The sequence below is a fragment of the Archocentrus centrarchus genome, chromosome 5 (assembly GCF_007364275.1).
Source record: "Archocentrus centrarchus isolate MPI-CPG fArcCen1 chromosome 5, fArcCen1, whole genome shotgun sequence".
NCBI classification, from domain to species: Eukaryota; Metazoa; Chordata; class Actinopteri; order Cichliformes; family Cichlidae; genus Archocentrus; species Archocentrus centrarchus.
Window position 1 is genome coordinate 6,927,936 of NC_044350.1, and position 18,123 is coordinate 6,946,058.

Here is an 18,123-nt window from a genome sequence, read left to right on the forward strand (position 1 = left end):
GGTGTACATAAAATATGTCATCATATTCCACAGAAAATACAAAGTGATGATTGGTGCCACTTGTAGAATATCAGAAGTTATATGGCTGATAGTGTGTCATTTTGCGTCCCTAAAACATTTGTAAAACTGAAATACTAAGCTGTTTGGTATTTGCCTGTAGATATTATGTGCAAATACCAACAGCATAAACAGACTGGGAAGGTACAACTGTGCGTGTGAAGGGATTATCTGGGCCTAATGCACTAAAATCGCCTTTTTAAGTCTCGTGCAACAGGGAATACAGTAAAATTTACAGCAGTCTTATGAACATAAATTGCTGAATGCCCTTTTAAATCTCCATTATTGGAAGCGCTTAATCTTCGGCTTACTCTGATACAGTGTTTTGTTTTTAATTGTCTCTTCCGCTGAGCGATAGTGCGTTTAGGCAGCAGAGAGCGCCTCTTTATTGGCTACCAACAGCAGTAGTGGGAAATTCATCTGTCCCATCCGGAATCCGTGGAAGGTAGCGAAGAGGAGGAGGAGGAGGAGGAGGACCGGGAGGAGGCGGGGAGTGTGAATGGATGGGACTCGCTGCGTGAAGTGTGGCAGAGAAGGTTACTATGCCGGGCGAGCGGGCAGCAGCCTCTTCTCCTCCTGGACTTTTCAGCACGACTTCTGATGAACTCTGCAGAAGCTGCTCTTCATTTTAACAGGACGTCTCGCTGTGACGAAGCCTCTGCTTTTAATAAGGAAAGCCCTCTTTTTTCCCTTTGCTTTCTTTCAACTGACCGGTGCCTGCTGAGAGGCTCTGCGAACAGACAATAAGTGGGAGCGATCACATCACAACAAAAGAAATAAGGTGAGAGTGGTTTCATTTTTACTGGAGCATTGCCCGTCAGAGCCGCTGCTTCTCCTTCTCCTTGTTATTCCTTTGTTGGCAAACTGTAAGCACACAGAGGTGTGAGGACCTGGAGCAGCCTTTCTGGCAGCCGCGCGGTTTGTTTTGTTATCTCGGGTTATTCGATGTCTTGCGCACTTTGCGCTCATGTGACACTTTACAACATGTAGGCTGCTCATGATACTCTGAGCCTGTAACTTATACACTTTATCAGCTATTTGGAAAAATTGTATCAAAGCAAAAATTGTAGCAAAGTTTAAAAATACAAATGGATCCTAGAACAAGGCAACCCACCTGCGATTTAGGTGACTTCTACTTGACTGAGCGTCAGCTGGGGGTTGAGCTGTTGTCATGTCAGCATGAGTCACTTTCTGGTCAGAAGGTGTGTGTGTGTGTGTGTTTTAAAGTTGTTAATGATTAGTGTGTACCATTCAGTGACAACTGTGGTGTACCATAAACTCAGCATAAACCTGAACTCATGCACTTAAAAAAAAAAAAATCTCACTCTGTGGTCAGCTGGCCATTCTCATCTGTGTGTGTGTGTGTGTGTGTGTGTGTGTGTGTGTGTGTGTGTGTGTGTGTGTGTGTGTGTGTGTGTGTGTGTGTGTGTGTGTGTGTGTGTGTGTGTGTGTGTGTGAATATCCTGTTTCCTGGCCAAAACAAACAATGGTGAGTCAAGCACATGATATCCTGTATGGGTCTCATATGAGTGCATTGTGTAAGTGTTGGTATGGATGATGGGAAACAAAAATACTTTAAAACAGAGTTTAAAATAAATGAAAAGTCATGGAGTCTGACGAGGCGGGAGGTTCTCTTTTTTTCAGTGGCCTGTGGTGGCGCAGCTCTGGCATGAGGAAACCTGAGTGACAGGATGTGAGAGTAATACAGAACAAAGGCACAGGGCTGCTTTGTATAGGTGGCTGTATTGAAATTGCGCCTCATGAGAGCAACATGTGCTGCCTCTGGTTCTCTTTTTGATGAACACACACACACACACACACACACACACACAGAGGCAAACTGCAAAGGCAGCGCTGCTTTGTGTTGACTTTCAGTCTAGGGTGTTCAGCTGCTTTTAATGGGGTCAGCGCTTCTGATTCAATAAAGCTATTAACGGTCACAGAATATTCCAACGCTGGCCTCGGCACATTAGGAGTCATTTGCCAATCAGGGTACATGAACAGCCTTAACCACACACACACGTGAGGCAGTCACTGAAAAGGTAAACAATATTAAACCTGTGCAGTGTGACCTAAGCTGGTGAAGTGTTCCCACCTCTCCTCAAAGCACCTGCTTTGAGTTGAAAGTTGCTCATCTGCATTTTTTTCTTTCCCACACATCTAATCGTGCACAGATTGGAATGATAGCATTTGTCAGTTAAGGCTGTGTGACACAGTCGTCACGCAGGTTCATGCAACCCAGCACTTCCAAGGAAGCAGAGATCCTGCCAGACTGGTTCTGAGGACTGATTTCATCCACACAGAGGGATCAAACTTATGATCACAGGCTGTCATGTGACTGACAATGTAATCAGTATTTCTTGCAAATTTTATGTGGAGGCATTGCTTTCCATACATTTTTTTAAAAAAAAATTCTTCCTGTTGCGAGCTTGTGAAAACTTTTAAATGTGGCCATCAGGTATTTCAAGGTCACGCAGTTCAGACAAAATATTTCACTTCCATAAAGCTGGGAAATGCACAAGAGACATTTAAAGCAGCAGGCATCAAGAAATCTTAACTTTAATATGATTTGAGCGCCAAACAGGATCTGTAAATCTGATGCTTCAGTACATTTAGCAGAATTTCTAAGTGTATTTCCCATAATGCAAATTTTGTGTTCTCCCTCAGTTAAAAACAAGAAGTCACATTGTACAGCTTTCAGATGTTTATTCTAAATTTAAGGAAGCCTACACTTGTGACTATAAAATGCATTGTTTTGTTCAATTCCTCATTTCCTATATTTGCTACTGCACGAACCATAACTGAAATCTCAACAGCCGCACTAATGGGAAATGTGGCAAATTGAATTCTTCATTGAGATGAAAAAAGTTAGCTTTGCAGAAATTCCAAACAAACAGAAAAATTAGATATCACCTATTGATCGTTTGGGAATATCCAAGTGTGAGATTAATGCTTAATGTTTGTCAGAACTTCAGGAAAAATAATTTGTGATTTGGCCTTTCAGGCGTGCTGCTTGAGGCCTAATTAAAGATCAGCCACTGGAGTGTTTTTCAGGTCTGCGTTTGTGGGTCATCAGTAATCTATAGATGTCACAGTGGAAATCAGTGCAGATCACCAGACCCAGGGACATCTGAGTGAAGAGGTCACGGGCATGTTTAGTGAAAATATTTGGTCCTAAATGTTTTATCACTAATGTGTCAGTCCTCCAGTGTTTGCAGTAAATGTCCTCAGTGCCTCTAAGTCTTTCCATAACATGCAACAACAGTTGTGTCAACAGGAATCTGTTCCTCATTGGTAGTGAAACAGCTCAGCGGTGTGCAGACACCTCTCTTCCTTTCAGAAAGGACATCCTGAGTAAAACAAAGAGTCTGGGTTTTGGGTTTTGCGTGCAAATCACAGACACTGGGAAATTTCCCATTTTTCATTGCGAGTTTCAAAATTTGCAAAACCAAAAAAATGCCACATGTGTAAAGTGATACTTTTTTGCTTGGTTACTGAGGGATTTGGTCCTTTAATGTGTGATGCTCAGAGTTTGTTTGTGTGTTTATTTCCCCTCAGAATAGAGTAGAAAACACTAGCATCAACCTTTAGAGAGAGTGGATCTCAGCTGGGTTTGGAATTCCTCCGGGAGCCTGTTTCCATATCATTTAGATAAAAGAGACAGCCTTAAAACAGGCTCCAATCTGTTTAAGGGCAGGCACGTCCCGGTTTGTGGACAAATTCCACCCCCAAAATGTATCATTCAAGCCCACCTCCTTATGAATTATTTAAAGAATGGACACAAGGATAGATTTATAGGTTACCCATGCGTATCAGTGGCTATTGAACCAAGCACTTCAGAATAAAAGGGGAATATTTGTAGGAAATAAATCCCAATTTCAGCTGTACATTGTTATCCCAGCACAACAGTGTCTTCAAATTAGGCAAAACAGTCAGTTGGTGATAAATCACCATTGACCCATCTTGAAGACAACAGCCACCAGACCACAAAATCACATTTGAAGAAACTGTAGGTGGATATTGCAGATATGATCTCTTTTTTTATAAAAATCACCATTATACACAGCAACAATTTGCAACAGCGATACATTTTCACTTAACATATTCACAGCTTGGTGTCATTCCCAGCTCAAACTCCCAACAAAAAGTCTAAAAAAAATAGACATGCAAACTCCTGTCAGCTGGGTGAGGCTGCTATTTGGTCTGTTTTTAATTTTTTTTCTTAACTTCATCATTTTGCAAGATGCTGATCTGGAGCATTACCCTACAGGCTGCAGGGGGGAGCCCAATGCAGGGACAAAGGGTCCCAGCAAAGCATCAGTACGTGAAAAGTGAGAAAGTGCTGTTTTTGGATTGCATTCACTGACACTTCAGTGATACCGCAACAAGATACTTAATGATCTACATATATCACTAAAAACATGATTAATCCATTTATGGTTATATTTCAGCACCTTCGAAAGGAAAGGAAAAGATTCAGCTCTGGATGAGGGCAGAGATGTCGGCATGCACACCTCAGTCTCTGTGCTTTATTCACCCACCGTCCACCACATAATCCTCCCAGTGACCGTTCTTTGGCATATGCCGTGCTTTGTTTAGCCAAGGTAGTTTATAACAGTTTATATGACATCATCTGATGGTTTTAAAGAAAAAAGCATGAACAGTATAGGTATTCAAATCTGTGTGTGAGTTACAGTTGAATGGCACATTAGTATCAGGATAGGCAAATGACCATTTTTATAAGGAATGTTTGCTGTGTCCCTCCTACCACTTACATTTCCTAGCTCTCCCAACTATCTGTATTCATAAGACTTCCTAAATCAAAATCCTATGTGCTGCTGCTCAGGTGTGCGGTTGAGATGTAGATCTTCTAGCAGATCCGAGCCCCTTCCTCCTTGTGGGGGCAGCCACATCCTCGGGCATTTGAGGGAACCTTGAACCCAACAGATCTGTGCACAGTTTCGCTCCGCTTAATACCCCTGTTTCCGTTCTTCCTCCTCCTCTTCTTCCTCCTCACGTGTTTCTCAGACTTGAATATAATTGCTGTGAGGCTGAGAAAATGAAAATAACAACAAAGCAAAGCCCTCCACCACCTTTCCTTCTGCATGTGCTGCTGCTGCTGCTGGCTTGCCTGGGAGGTTTTCGGAGAGATGGAGGGGAGGGGTTCTCCCTGAAATGATGCTGCTTGTGTGCCTCTCTTCTATCTGTCCAACAATCCCTCTCTTGTAATCACTCCCCATTTCTCTGTATTTCACTCCTCAATGCACGCTACACACGGATCACACATTAGGAGAGCTGCAAGGTGATGATGTGGAGGGGGGGGTGCTTAAAAGCCTGAATGGTAATGCTCAGAATGAGAGTCCCTGCTCGGCAAATGTGTGTAAGGTAAAGGCGGAGGGATGGACAGAAAGGGCCTGAGTTGCTATTATTATCCTCTCAGGCACAAATAGAGAGGTACATGATGTCGGAGCTGGAAAAAAAAAAACAAAAAAAACAACCGTGCTTGCAAAGCAGACATACCCCACAGCTTCATACCCACAATGATCAATACTGCTCAGCTCTTAAAACCCCATGTGAGTGTTTCACACATTATTGCCAGAAGGGTTAGAGGCATGTAAAAGACACACACTGGAGACTTCTGTGAATATGCAATGCCCGGAGTCTCACAACTCCCTACAAACTCATTTCCTGTTGAATTGGCTTGATCCCCCCCCATCCCCCTCCCTTTCCAACCATACCACAAAAAATTAATTTTGTATAAGTGGCCATATAGAGTGCATATATTGGTGGTTGGATACTGCAAGTGCTTACCCACTAGAGCTTAGCATCCATCGTTAATGGTGTTACCTGAGCTTCCTCTTGTACTGGGTTAATAGTGGAAAGCAACACCCCCGCTCCAACTAATACAGATACACACTAGCTGCTCACAATTCATGTCCCCTGCAGTTTGGAAAGACAGAAATCACCCAGCTGCAGTCACCTTCACCGCTGCAGCTTGGGATGAGGGGGTAAAGCTGGAGGAGTCGGCGGGATGTAATTATCACCTGCCTTGTGGACCAAAACCGAGCACCCTGCTGGTTCAATCAGACAGGCCAGACTGAGCTCTCTGACAAGGATGAACGTCTGCATTTTAGCCCCAACATGGAGGAAGTATGTAGGAGGTTTGTAACAGAGTGACAAAGAAACCACATCATAGGGGAAACCCTGTAATTCAATAGAAGCTGACTTTGATCTGGAGGGTTTTCTTTTCCAGGATTGCATTGTGCTGCTATATGCTATTGTATCAGCCACGGACCACAATTACAGAAGCATGCTAAGCAACAAGTTAAGGTGTCCCCTCGGTAACAATAACCGCAGAGTCAGTCCTCTACTAGGAATGAATGACATCAGGACATCATTTGATGATACTACACACTGGACTCGGACAGAAAGCTGATATGGAGGTTGTGTGCAGGGCGCAGTTATAACAGGTGTCAAGCACACTGGGAGGAAAGATGATACTCTGTTCTCAGGGGAGGGTGGTGGTTGTTATACTAGGGAAGATGATCAGTGGTATTAAAACTTGTGCGGTTACATTTAAACTCCTGCTAATGTTACTACGAAGTACAACGTTAATTTCATTGAGCTAGTTTATAGATTTATAAGATGTTAGTCACTGCAAACATTTTAGCCTCTGGAACATAACTGATTTTAGGGGCAATGCTAGCTCTAGATGCCAGTCTTTTAGGCAATTTGCTAAACTGGAAGTGTTTCTTCCCTTGGTCTGAAAAGCACAATAGCACCATTTGTATAACATTTGGCTTTTTGTGACTCAATTATCAACCTTTAGTCTTTTGCCTCAAATGCAAAGTGCTTCCATATCCGACTCTACTCTCTTTCTTATCAGCTAGCTGCGGCAGAGCTGTCGGTGCAGCTACTCTAGTTGTGTAGTTTTTCCTGTGCTAGCGGGTATCCTTCCTCATCTTCAGCATGCAAGGATAGACTAGAACACTTGTAGGCATTTGCAGGGGTTAAAGTGGGATTTGGTGGGTGGGGGAATCCTAATATCAGGTATAGTTTGGGGGAAATAATTACTTAGAAAAATCACATAATAATTTGTTTTATGGGCTCCAGTAGATATTTTTTGTGGCAGACTGTGATCATTTGGCCTGAGCTGCTACTCTAGTATTTGTAGATTTAGCCAACAAGCTATAAATACACTGATGACTGATTTCCAGCCCCTTAAACAACATGAAGCCAGTATAAAAATGGCTGAATGAATCTAATCAACATCAGCTTGAATTTAAATTAATGTCTGCTACCCTTGGTTCAACATAACATGAACACTGCAGCCTGCCCTGTATCAGTTCAATATAGTGAGTCACTATGAGCTTCAGAATACTCAAACTGACCAGTTTAGCCTGCACTACAGTACAATAAACTGTCTAGTAAATAACCTTTGAATAGCACAACAGTTTGCAAGACATTTCACAAAAACTTAATTCAGCAACACCAAGACGCTGAAGTACCATGACTGCAACTTTACATCTTGCACCTTGAATGCATCACAGGGACAAGAAGGAAACAGGGATGTATTGAAGATGTAAGCAGGCTGTGTCATTATTTCCTTATTAGAGCAAATATCTCCATGTCGTCAGGAAACGGATTTAATTGGTCATTACTTCAGTTTTTTTTTTCTCATTGCAAATGGCAAATTTCATTATTATTCACATTATTTCAATTCGAAAGGTCACCTCTGGCATAATAATTTGCACTTCGCTTATTTCACACATTGCATGTTTATTTAATTATTATTTTCAGTCAAGTCACAAATTCCAGTTATGGTTTAGAAGGAGAGAGAGAGAGATAGGTCCTATTAACTTTTCTTTTGATGTAGTTCATATTTTTTTTCCTTCTTGTTTCTTCTTCTAGCATTCCACAAAAACAGTTACCTATCGTACCCGTGCATTTAGATTGAACTCCAGTATTCTCTCTGCTTTTATCTCTGTTTTGGTCTCCACCTGCTTCCCATAAACTCATGACTGTAGCTCCTCACCTGCCAGTTTTTTGCTGTTGTTGTCATCTCTGTCAGTCTGCTATGCTGTTGTCGGCAGGTGAGTCTATCAGAGTTTTAGGGGAATGTTGCAGATAAACCAGAGAGAGCAGTGAGTGAGAAAAAAGCGTTACACTTTCAAGCTTTAAAGCCAAAACAATGAGCCTAAAAATGATTTCTGTCTTAGAGCCAGGTGGTTTGTTTTTTGTTTGTTTGTGGGGTTTATTTTTTTTTTACCTCTGTGTTTAAAATCATCTTTTTATATTGAAAATGAAACAATTTTCAATATAAAAATATTGATTGGTGCAACTTTTATTATGGAATCCAGCATAGTGTGCTATTTTTCAGTTACTGTGTCAGTATTGAATCAGACATACTTGAAGCAGTAAATTGGGAACAGATGCCCTGTTTTTTTTTAAGGCTTTTTGCACTACAAACTCTAACCTCAATTACTGCATGTTTGACAAAGAACTGGGTCCTTTGTCATTGTTTTGAGGATTGTTTTTTCTGTCTTCACAGCAACTCTAAGAATATTTACAGTTAAAATTTTAATTTGCTCTCGTGTGTTTTCCAGCCAGTAAAATATTGAAAAGCAATGAGACGTGTTTTCCATCTGCTGTGCAGCAGCTGTTTCAGAATTTGTGACCATGTAAACAGTAAAAGTATTGAATTAGACATACTTGGAGCAGTAAAAGCGGGAACAGATGCCCTGTTTTTTAGGCTCTTTGCACTACAAACTCCATGCACTTATAAATCCCCATTTGACTCACAATGAACTCAACCCCACTTCAAATCGAGGCACCTCATGAAATTGCTCTGACAATGCCTGCACCTTTGGGAGGTCTCAGCCTACTGAGGACTCCTGTACTCATACGGCAGGATAAAAATAGAGGTTGTCTACCATATTGGTGGCTTAATACTGACAGGACAGCATTCCCATAAGACCTCCCGTTAGTCCTTACTTTAAAGAGATGTCTCCATGAGCCTCACAGGTTCTGCAGTGTGCCTGTACAGGACGGGGGGGTAGACATGCACACTTCACAGCTGCACACACTTGCACATCTGTTGTGGTTTCTCAGACATGTGTTGTATGGCCAGATAAGGCCACATAAATGATGTGATTATCTGTTCACTAAATTGGATTGGGAGCGATAAGCCAGGGGGACTCACAGATCTCCACTAATCGCAAACTATAGCCACAAAATGGATTTAGACACTTTAGAAAGTAAATGTTTTGATTGAACTGATAGGAGCTGCAACACTCAAAGGGTTTTCTAGTGTTGATCATTTTACATGTGTTAAGGGCATGATGCCTGTTATTAGATGGAACCCTGCTGATATGGATTTTACGTATCAGATAATTTACCCGCGGTGAAAATCAGATTAAGAAGCAGCATTAGAAATCAAATTGAACATCCACAAATATAATGTAACTACTTTATGTTAAAGCAGATATTGAGCATTAATTCAGGCATGCTCAGCCACCGTCCCAGCAGATCACATCTGCTGATGGTTCAGCTGACACACTTCTACAGATCCCACTGGGAAATATCCCAGCACAGGCGCTGCACCTCCGCAAGCTGCTTTGCAACCCACCTTCCCTTTGCAGCCTAACTCCTCCTGTCATGCTGTATCCAGTTTAATCAGTGTCATATATTTTGTCACTGATGCCTCCTCTGTTATGTGCTGGGTGTTGCTGCTGCTGTCTCAAAACCGTTCCGTTCTGACGAATATAAATGACTGCTGATCAAGGAGTGAAATGCAGTTTTTAGTAATGCTAGTTGTGCATCTCCGGGGATGGCATTGTCAACTGTTCTGATGGAACAACCAAGTTGAAAATATATATATAAATATAATTTATAGAGCAAAAATACCCCAGACTTCACAAATAATTTTAGTGTATGAAAATGGTCTTATAATTTTGTTTTTTTTTGTTTTTTTTTTAAATATATTTACATGTGACTTTGAAAATATTCAGTCTTTTTTTTTTTTTTTTTTTTAAATGTTCTTAGTGCTTCATATTTAGATCATAATATCCTCTCAATAACTTCATCCCGTGCATGGCCTCAAGGCTCATTACAGACTGATAGTGTCTACTCCCCTCCCCCCGCTCTCTGCTTCATCCTTCTTTGTTTCATTGGGACGCCTGTGGTGATGTTCATAGTGGCCATTCATATTTTTCATCACTTGGATATGATATTGAAAACTTCTGACACTGGCTCTTTATGCACCTTCTAAGAAATGCCCAGGCAAATCTGGACACCCGCAGTCCCCTGAGGCAACATTTTGTCATGGTAGACAGCGTGGGGCTGTTGGCTAATGCCGTGGCCTCCAGCCCCCCTGCACCCTTCCCCCCGCTCTGACCTCCTCCTCTTCATAGCATCTGGGTTATTCACACACATGGTTTGTCATGGCCTGTGGCCTCCAGCGTGCCCCTAAGCGCCATCCTGTACAGCAAGAGGAGCTGGCCCCAAATCCCCAGTAACAACCCAAAAGCTGATAGGTGTGTGGTGGCAGCATGAAGTCACAGGCCCTCTCCTCTTTCCCTACCTTCTTTTCTTTTTTGACCCCCCCCCCCCCCCCCCCCCCCCCCACCTTGTCACACAAAGCCAAGCTTGACTGTACCGCCCAAATAAAGACACACACGCACACACAAAGCTTTTCTGTCTCGCCATTCATTTGCCAAATGGAGCTCTATCACAGGGTGTTAATTGGCTGTAATTAAGATGTCTTGTGGTTTCTTAAACAGATGTGGTGACAATTTCAGTCAAGATGCATAATGGCAATCTCTCACTTAGGCTGCCTCGGGTGTTAAATCTGAAGGCTTTACAGTATACTTCTTTTTTTTATAGGATTAGTTCCTTCTGATTCATTGCTTTCAAAGGATGTGTCAAGGGGAGATTAACAATAGTAAGAACAGACAAGATGATAACATTTGATATTCAGCATACCCATGCTTGCAGCAGTAAAGCCCTTTAAAAAGTAGGACATACTGTATCCATGACCAAAGATGGCCTTTTAAAAAATGTTTTATGTACCACATTGTTCATCTGTGATGTATGATTACAAATCATCCTCTGATCGGATATCATGATCTCGGACAGCTGTGTCCACCTGCTCCATTTCTAACTGACAGTCAGGAGGCTTCATTAGTGTGTGGGTAGGGTGCTGTCAGGAAACAGTTTTGTAAGTGGGAGTGCCAAACTGCGTGCGTGTGTGTGTGTGTGTGTGTGTGTGTGTGTGTGTGTGTGTGTGTGTGTGTGTGTGTGTGTGTGTGTCAAGCATACTGTCCAAAATGTCTTCCATTCAGCGTGTCAGCTGCAGGCTCCGTATGTGGCAAAGCTCGTCAGCTGCAGGCGTGTGTGGGTGACAGCTGTTTCCCTGCCCCACTCCAGCTCTGTTATGTTCACCGGGAGGCCTTCCCCTTTTAGACTATTAATCTACCACTTACTGTACACGGTAATTGCCATCCCATGTTGAAAGGAGCCCCGGGACAAGAAACTGTGATGATCTTGGCAGCGTGGCTGCCCCTGTCATGCCCTGCCTTGTATTCTCTGCAGATTCAGGCCTATTAACACAAAACGTCTGGGACAGAGCACAGCTAAATTGTAACAGCCTGTCCATCTCTACTCTTATTAAATTTTCAATCCAGATGTCAAAAGTGAAATAAGAGCTTTACATGAGGAGAAATGGCGTGACATTGACACAAAAGGTAACAGAAAAAGGGTTGTGTGACACCCTATTCCCCCATCTGCTGGCTATAAAGGGGCATTGCAACTGCCACAACAATTGATTGTATTCTGTCTGAGGTGCAGTACAACAGCTGGCAAAGAATGAGCCTTTTAAGTGAGCACAGCCTTGTGAAAGCACATGACTGGTTTAGAGAAATAGAGTGACATCAATGTGACATCAGACAGGATGACAGACCTAGGTCTGACATCATGGTATTTACAGCTGCTGGCCCAGTGGACGTTAAGAGCCAGTCATGTAGAAAAAGGGAATATGGGCTATAAATTCTTTCTGTGACTTTATCTTGAAATGAGTGGACAAATTTATACTTGTTCTGAAGCTTGTTAGCTTCAGATTTCAGAAGCAGTTAGCATGAATATGACACTATGACCACTAGAAGACAAAAAAACTATTTTAGGCATGCAGAGATCAAAGCTGCTACGATGTGTGTTTGTTTGTTTGTTTTGTTTTTAGCTTGAAACTCGTTTAGATTAAAGCACCCATCTTTGCAATTCTGGTTGATTCTCATGAGTTTGCAGACACAATAGGTGGCATTTTTCAAAAGAAAAGTACTAATGGACCAATTGTCAAGACTGGCCAACACCACAGAGCCCAAAAAGCGACTAAGTGGTAAACATAATGGAACAATTATGTGCTAATTAGCCACATATTCCCCCCAAGGAGTATTGCATATGAGATTTAGCATTTGACTAGTTGTTACTAGCTGTATACAGTATTCCAGATGTGTTCCACTGCCTGTCATCTGCTCAAAAAACAGTTATTTAAGGTTTAATGAGAATGTGTGCAAAATATTGGACAGCTTTGTATCATTACTTAAAGATCATAGCTTTTAAGCTACTACACATCTGGAGTATCAGGTAGATGGCTCATAGTGTAGGAATCTGTCATTTGGTATTGACAGTTAATATTAACTTTCCCCTGGGATGCCCTCCCTGACCCTATGCTCCCACAGACTGATTCCAGATGAGCTTTTCTCCACTTCTCCTGTGAGACTCAGTATAAAGAGTGGAACTGTATATGTGTCTTGTGCAGTCGGTGCGGTGCGGTGCGGTGCCTGCGTGCCCTGACACTGATTATTGTTTGTTTAACCACTGCGCCTAGGTCATTTATTATTCAGTCTACACAATAATGTTTTTAAGCAGGCTTCACTTGTTTATAGGCGATTTTAATGTCATCTGACATGCTCTAAGTGGAAACGTTTACATCTCAGAATTGTGTGCTGCAGATGCATTCGCCCCTGTGCACATTTCAAAATGATGTGAACCAGAACACATTGCTCTCCTCTGTACACATGGTGAGCATGTGTGTGATCAGCGGCAGCAGCAGTGTCCAACACATGTTTGGCCGTCCCGCCCGGTTTTTGCCACAGCCTCGTCCGGGCAGCTGTGGCTTTGCACGGCTGTCCATGTTTATTATAGTTAGCTGCATCTTCACCTCAGAGTCAAGTGTGATGGATTACAACATCATAAGTATTTAATCCTGTCTGGACACTTTTTTTTTTTTTTGCACTTTGATAGAATTTTAAAATGAATGCAAACAAATGAAATTGTATCCCTGGCACGCTGTTCAATACGATTAGACAGCAATCTTGTTTGCCAGGGGCAGCTAATCCAAAGAAAGCTGAGTAGGAATTAGGAAAGGAGCTAAAATGGACTGTTTCACATTCTGGGTGAACTGAGGGGCCGCAGCAAGTTAAATAAACGTGGTTTTGAACCGTGAATAATGCAAAGCCACTCTACTAGAGTTCATGGATTTGTTTGTGTCGTAATGAGACACGTTCGTTGTGTAAATTGTAATTTCTGTAAAAAGCCAATGTCACACTCGCTCAGCAGACCCTGATGGGTGCTAAGATTGTGCTTGTTTACCGTCTGAGCTTGCAGACTGATAGGTATGTAACTGGGAACTGGATTTAACTGGTGATACACACATACAAACTTACACTTGCTGCCTTTCTTTTTTTGGAATTAATGATATACAATTTTCACCAACAGGCCTGCTTCTCTTACCTTTGTCTCCACCCTTCGTCTGTGTTGTTATTGCTGATGTAGAAGCCACAGTCTAGCAGAGACAATTACATTGATCGTGTCCACTGAAATAGCAACGTGTTGTCTGTGTACACTTTCAGATTTCTTAGAAACTGGGGTCACGTAAACAAACAGCCGGATATTGTTTCCAGATGAACTGCAGCGCTCTTCAATCTCTTCTTTTCTGTTGCTTTTCTCAGTTTTCTCCAAGTTGTAGGTCTGACTCAGGTGTTCAGGTTGTGTGCAACATTTGCTTGTTAATTTGCAGCTATATAAAAGGAAGACGCCAGGCGCTCTCCCCCTTCATGTTTACATCAAAGCCCTCCCAAATGCTTTTCCCCAGGCAGTTTCACTTTTAGTTTTGCCCCGTCAGTTTTACCAGCCACGCTGATCCAAACAGGACCAATTATTTTTAGTGTTCCTGCAGAATATAGTGGGTGGGAATGTCTAGGCTCCTCAGGAAATTGCTCCCACATCCCAGACAAAGTGACGGATCACACCCTTTTCAGACAATGATACTGAAATACACGCTGAAATAAAAAAGTAATGCAAGAGATGAAGTCATTCGCGTTTGCAAAAAAAAAAAAAAGGCCAACTTTATATTACTGTGAGCCACAAAAGAATGACTTTAGAGTCTACGGCCGGAGTTTGTTTCCATGTAATATGTGTTGGTATACAAGTGTGTTTATGTGGAGGGAGATGGAGCCTTTGCAGCAGGGGCCTTGTGGTTCTGTCCTGCCCTCCCCTGCACTCTATGAGGCAGTGTTTTGGACTGGGGCCCAGGACCGAGCCGGAGGCACACTGCTCTGCTCCAACCTCTCTAGAGCGCTGACTCTCACTGACATCACATCAGCTGGGGAGACATAGTAGTCTAGTGTGTGTGTGTTTGTGTGTGCGCTGAAGTGTAAATGCTCCTTTCAGCTTGTTGCTCTAAAGCAAAACAAAGTGGTCCGCAGATCAGCTCTTCTGCTCACTCTGAAAGCGTGAGGTGTCACCAGCAGAAGAAGAAAAGCGGCCGGCAGGGAGAAACAGCACTCAGCCATGGCTGTGCGCATCATGCGCGGGATGGAGGATCTGGTGGCATCGAGTAGCCAGCTTGTCTGGACCCTGGCGCATCAGACACTGAGGAGGTGGTACAATCGTGGGCTAATGCCATGCAGACGCTTCCTAGAAACGTGGTTCAGGATTGGAAAATGCTACCAGGTATGACAGCTCGCTGTGGAGCATTAGGGTTTCTGAAGAAAGAGGAAGTCTGCCTGAGCAGCACTTGTGATTAATTACTGTATTGGATTTTTATGGTGAAACTTTCCCTTGAGTGAAGTGAGTCAGTGCTTTTTCCTCATCTGGCTCATTAGTGCATGCGTGTGTTTATTTGTTTGAACGTGCGGAGGCACAGGCTGCCTCTTGGTGAGTCACAAAGTCTGTTCTTTTAACAAGGGTCCCTCTCCCAGGACATATGGTAATCATTTGAAAAGCAGCGTGACCGGCCGTGTTTGATCCCAGCGTCTGGGTAACAAAGAGTACTTCCAAAATTGTCTTTGAAATGCATTGTTCCTGAAACACCTGAGCACTGTCTGCGTGGTTGACGGATCTTCCCTACATGTCATCTGTGCAGACTTGAGAGTCCCAGGCGTTGCTCTTTGCCGTCATATGAAAGTGAAGCAAATTTCCCTTTTCGAGAAAGCACCTGCTTCTCTGAAAAGGAGCTCTGAAATAACACAAGAATCAGATCCCTTTAATTTTAAAGCAGTGATATTTTCACTTTCCTAGCAACCTAACATGTGGTCAGTTTTAATGTCGTCTTTGGTTGGAGCGAGTTGATCTTTTTACAACAACTGATAGTAGTTTCATTCAAATATGCGATGGATTAAATGATGCAGTATTTTCTTTTGAAATAAAGCATTCAAAGTAGAAGTGCAAAGTAGCATGAAATTGGCTTCTTCAACTCCCAAAATGTACATAAATACAACAATTAAATGAAATCATTCCTCTCTGCTGCTGTATATACTTCATTCAGACTCCCAACATAGCTTGCTGCTTCCTACAGTTAAAGGCTGAAGCATCAGGGTGGAGATGAGCAGCTCAGTGGCTGCAGGCCATGTGAAGAGAGCACCATCAGGGTTCCCTGTCCATAATGACGGGGCTTCAGGGGGATGACCTCCCTGACACGGTTGTGACCTTTCTTTTCCATCGTTGAGGATCTTGCTCTCACTTTAGGCCTGTACTACCGAGCAGGATTTTGTCTTATCTGGGTGAGGAGGAGAGTCTAAAATGTTTCAATATAGACTAGAGCTTTATTCCTTGATTATCATTTTGTCTTTTCCCGTTGCCTTCAAATAATTTTGCAACAGTTTTGTTGTTCTATAAGCATTAATATGATCCTAAAACAGCACACCTGTTTGCACCTGTGGACCAAATTTCCACACAGGCTACAGTAAGCTACGTTTGAATTCAGTTTTTATATTTATTCTTTACTCAGACCGAGGCTGCAGCAGAATGAATAAAAACTCTTTCTTCTCACATACACTCATGCTGCTCCTTTGTCTGCAGCAGCTGAATTGCTTTCAGCCTGTATTGTGTGTTTAATTGCTTCATATATGTATTTTTTTAATATTATAGTTTTGCCTTCCTTAGTAAAATCAGCCGCTCTGCTGCCGGTACATTTATCCATGGTTGTGATTGGTCAGCTGCTGCCAATGCCACCCCTTTCATGTGATTCATAGATTGAAGTTGATAACCAGATTTGTGTGACTGCTTATCCCGATTGCCAGTTAGGATGACTTAATCCAGATACCCTGGATATGTTGAGCTCAGTTCATCGTACAGGCTTCTAGACTGAAGGAAGTGATCTCTGTTTAAAAAAAATCATACCAGAGCTTGTTTCTGGTGTGCATGTCATTATGGGCACTTGTAATAATCTGTCTGATTTCCTTATGAAAATAATTATGCATTGATGCAGGGAGTAAAAACTTAGGGATAAGATGGTAATGCTCAAATTCAATGACTGGCTGTGAGTTTAAAATCAAACCATTATCTGAAGACCTTTGTCCCTTTCTCCATGTTTTCATGTCCTCAGCTTACAACAATACAGCATTGTTTAATAGGCTCTTGGAAGGATTGGGGCCTGGACAGCAACAACAACTCAGAAAAGGGTTGCTATAGTGATTAATCCCTGTATAAACAATGGACATCACTGTCATCCACAATAACTCCTCTTATCAAGGCAAAGTTCAGGAGCTAAATGCCAACATGAAAACTGTGGATAACAGGTAATATGACAAAACGAACTCACAAAAGGTGCTGCAAGATAAAGTTCAGACAGCCCAGCAGAAGATCAAACAACAATAACACAACTCAGAAACGCCAAATCAGAACGGCAACCACACAGATGGCCAGTAAACAGATAAACTGACAACTAACAGGAGGAAACACAGGAGCCTGAATACACAGGGGACTAATGAGACTCAGGTGAACACAATCAGGATGGATCCAAAAATAACAAGGCTAGGAAAAAAACATCAGGGAGTAAAAACATGACATGGCACACAAGGGAAAGATATGGAAGATGCACTCACAGAGACAGAGAAGAAAGCACAGGAGACACAAGGGAAAAAAGAGGACAAGACACAAAGAAATATAAAACGAGAACCAAAGAACGGGCAGACCACAACATAGCTCGTAAAGATGTGTTTTTCATACAGTTGGGTTTCTGTGATTCTTTATTTTTGTCGGTGACAGAGATTCTTGCCTCCTCTCGACCACTGAGATTCGAAGCTCAAACCTTTGGACACACATACAGTAGAAGGAGGAGGTAGTGTTAAAATCTGGGGCTTCACAACATTCAGCAAAGTTATAGCACAATAAAAAGTTAGCATGACTGCACATGCAGCCTCTTTTTTTCTTTTCTTTTTTTTTTTTTGTCCCTGCAGAACTATAAATCTCACTGAGGTTTTGGGCTTGAAAAACAACAATTTGGAAAAGTAGCCTGTGCTGTATAAAAAAAATGAAATGACTTCTCTGTTGTGGTGCAGAGAACAATATATCCTGGCTCAGTGAAGTTTAACACAGTGCCAGAAGGCGTCTTCCCTGCCTGTGGTCTCAGTGACTGGAGGTCAGCATGATCACAGAGGCCGCATGTTTATTTTTTTTTGTTTTTTTTTTTACTGAAGAGGAATAAAAGATGTCCTGGACACACTTGTTGGCAGCAAACACCATCCAGTTAACATCCAGTTAACACATGCTGTTGACACTGAGAGTTTG

The 18,123-nt window shown here is 42.3% G+C and overlaps 1 protein-coding gene across 2 annotated transcripts in view; it reads left to right on the forward strand.

The window, feature by feature from the left end:
* The first annotated feature begins 638 nt into the window (after positions 1–638).
* frmd4ba (FERM domain containing 4Ba) overlaps positions 639–18,123 on the forward strand; it is a 41,452-nt gene continuing 23,967 nt past the window's right edge. The window contains exon 1 of one of the 2 annotated variants that reach the window (XM_030729871.1): positions 639–838. Coding sequence is in view for 1 of the 2 variants with exons in the window: in XM_030729870.1 (XP_030585730.1) it covers positions 14,905–15,066 (162 nt within the window). In the remaining variant the exon portion in view is untranslated. Of the gene's footprint in view, positions 839–14,904; positions 15,067–18,123 lie in introns of those variants that run through there. The other variant, XM_030729870.1, reaches the window with a different exon arrangement.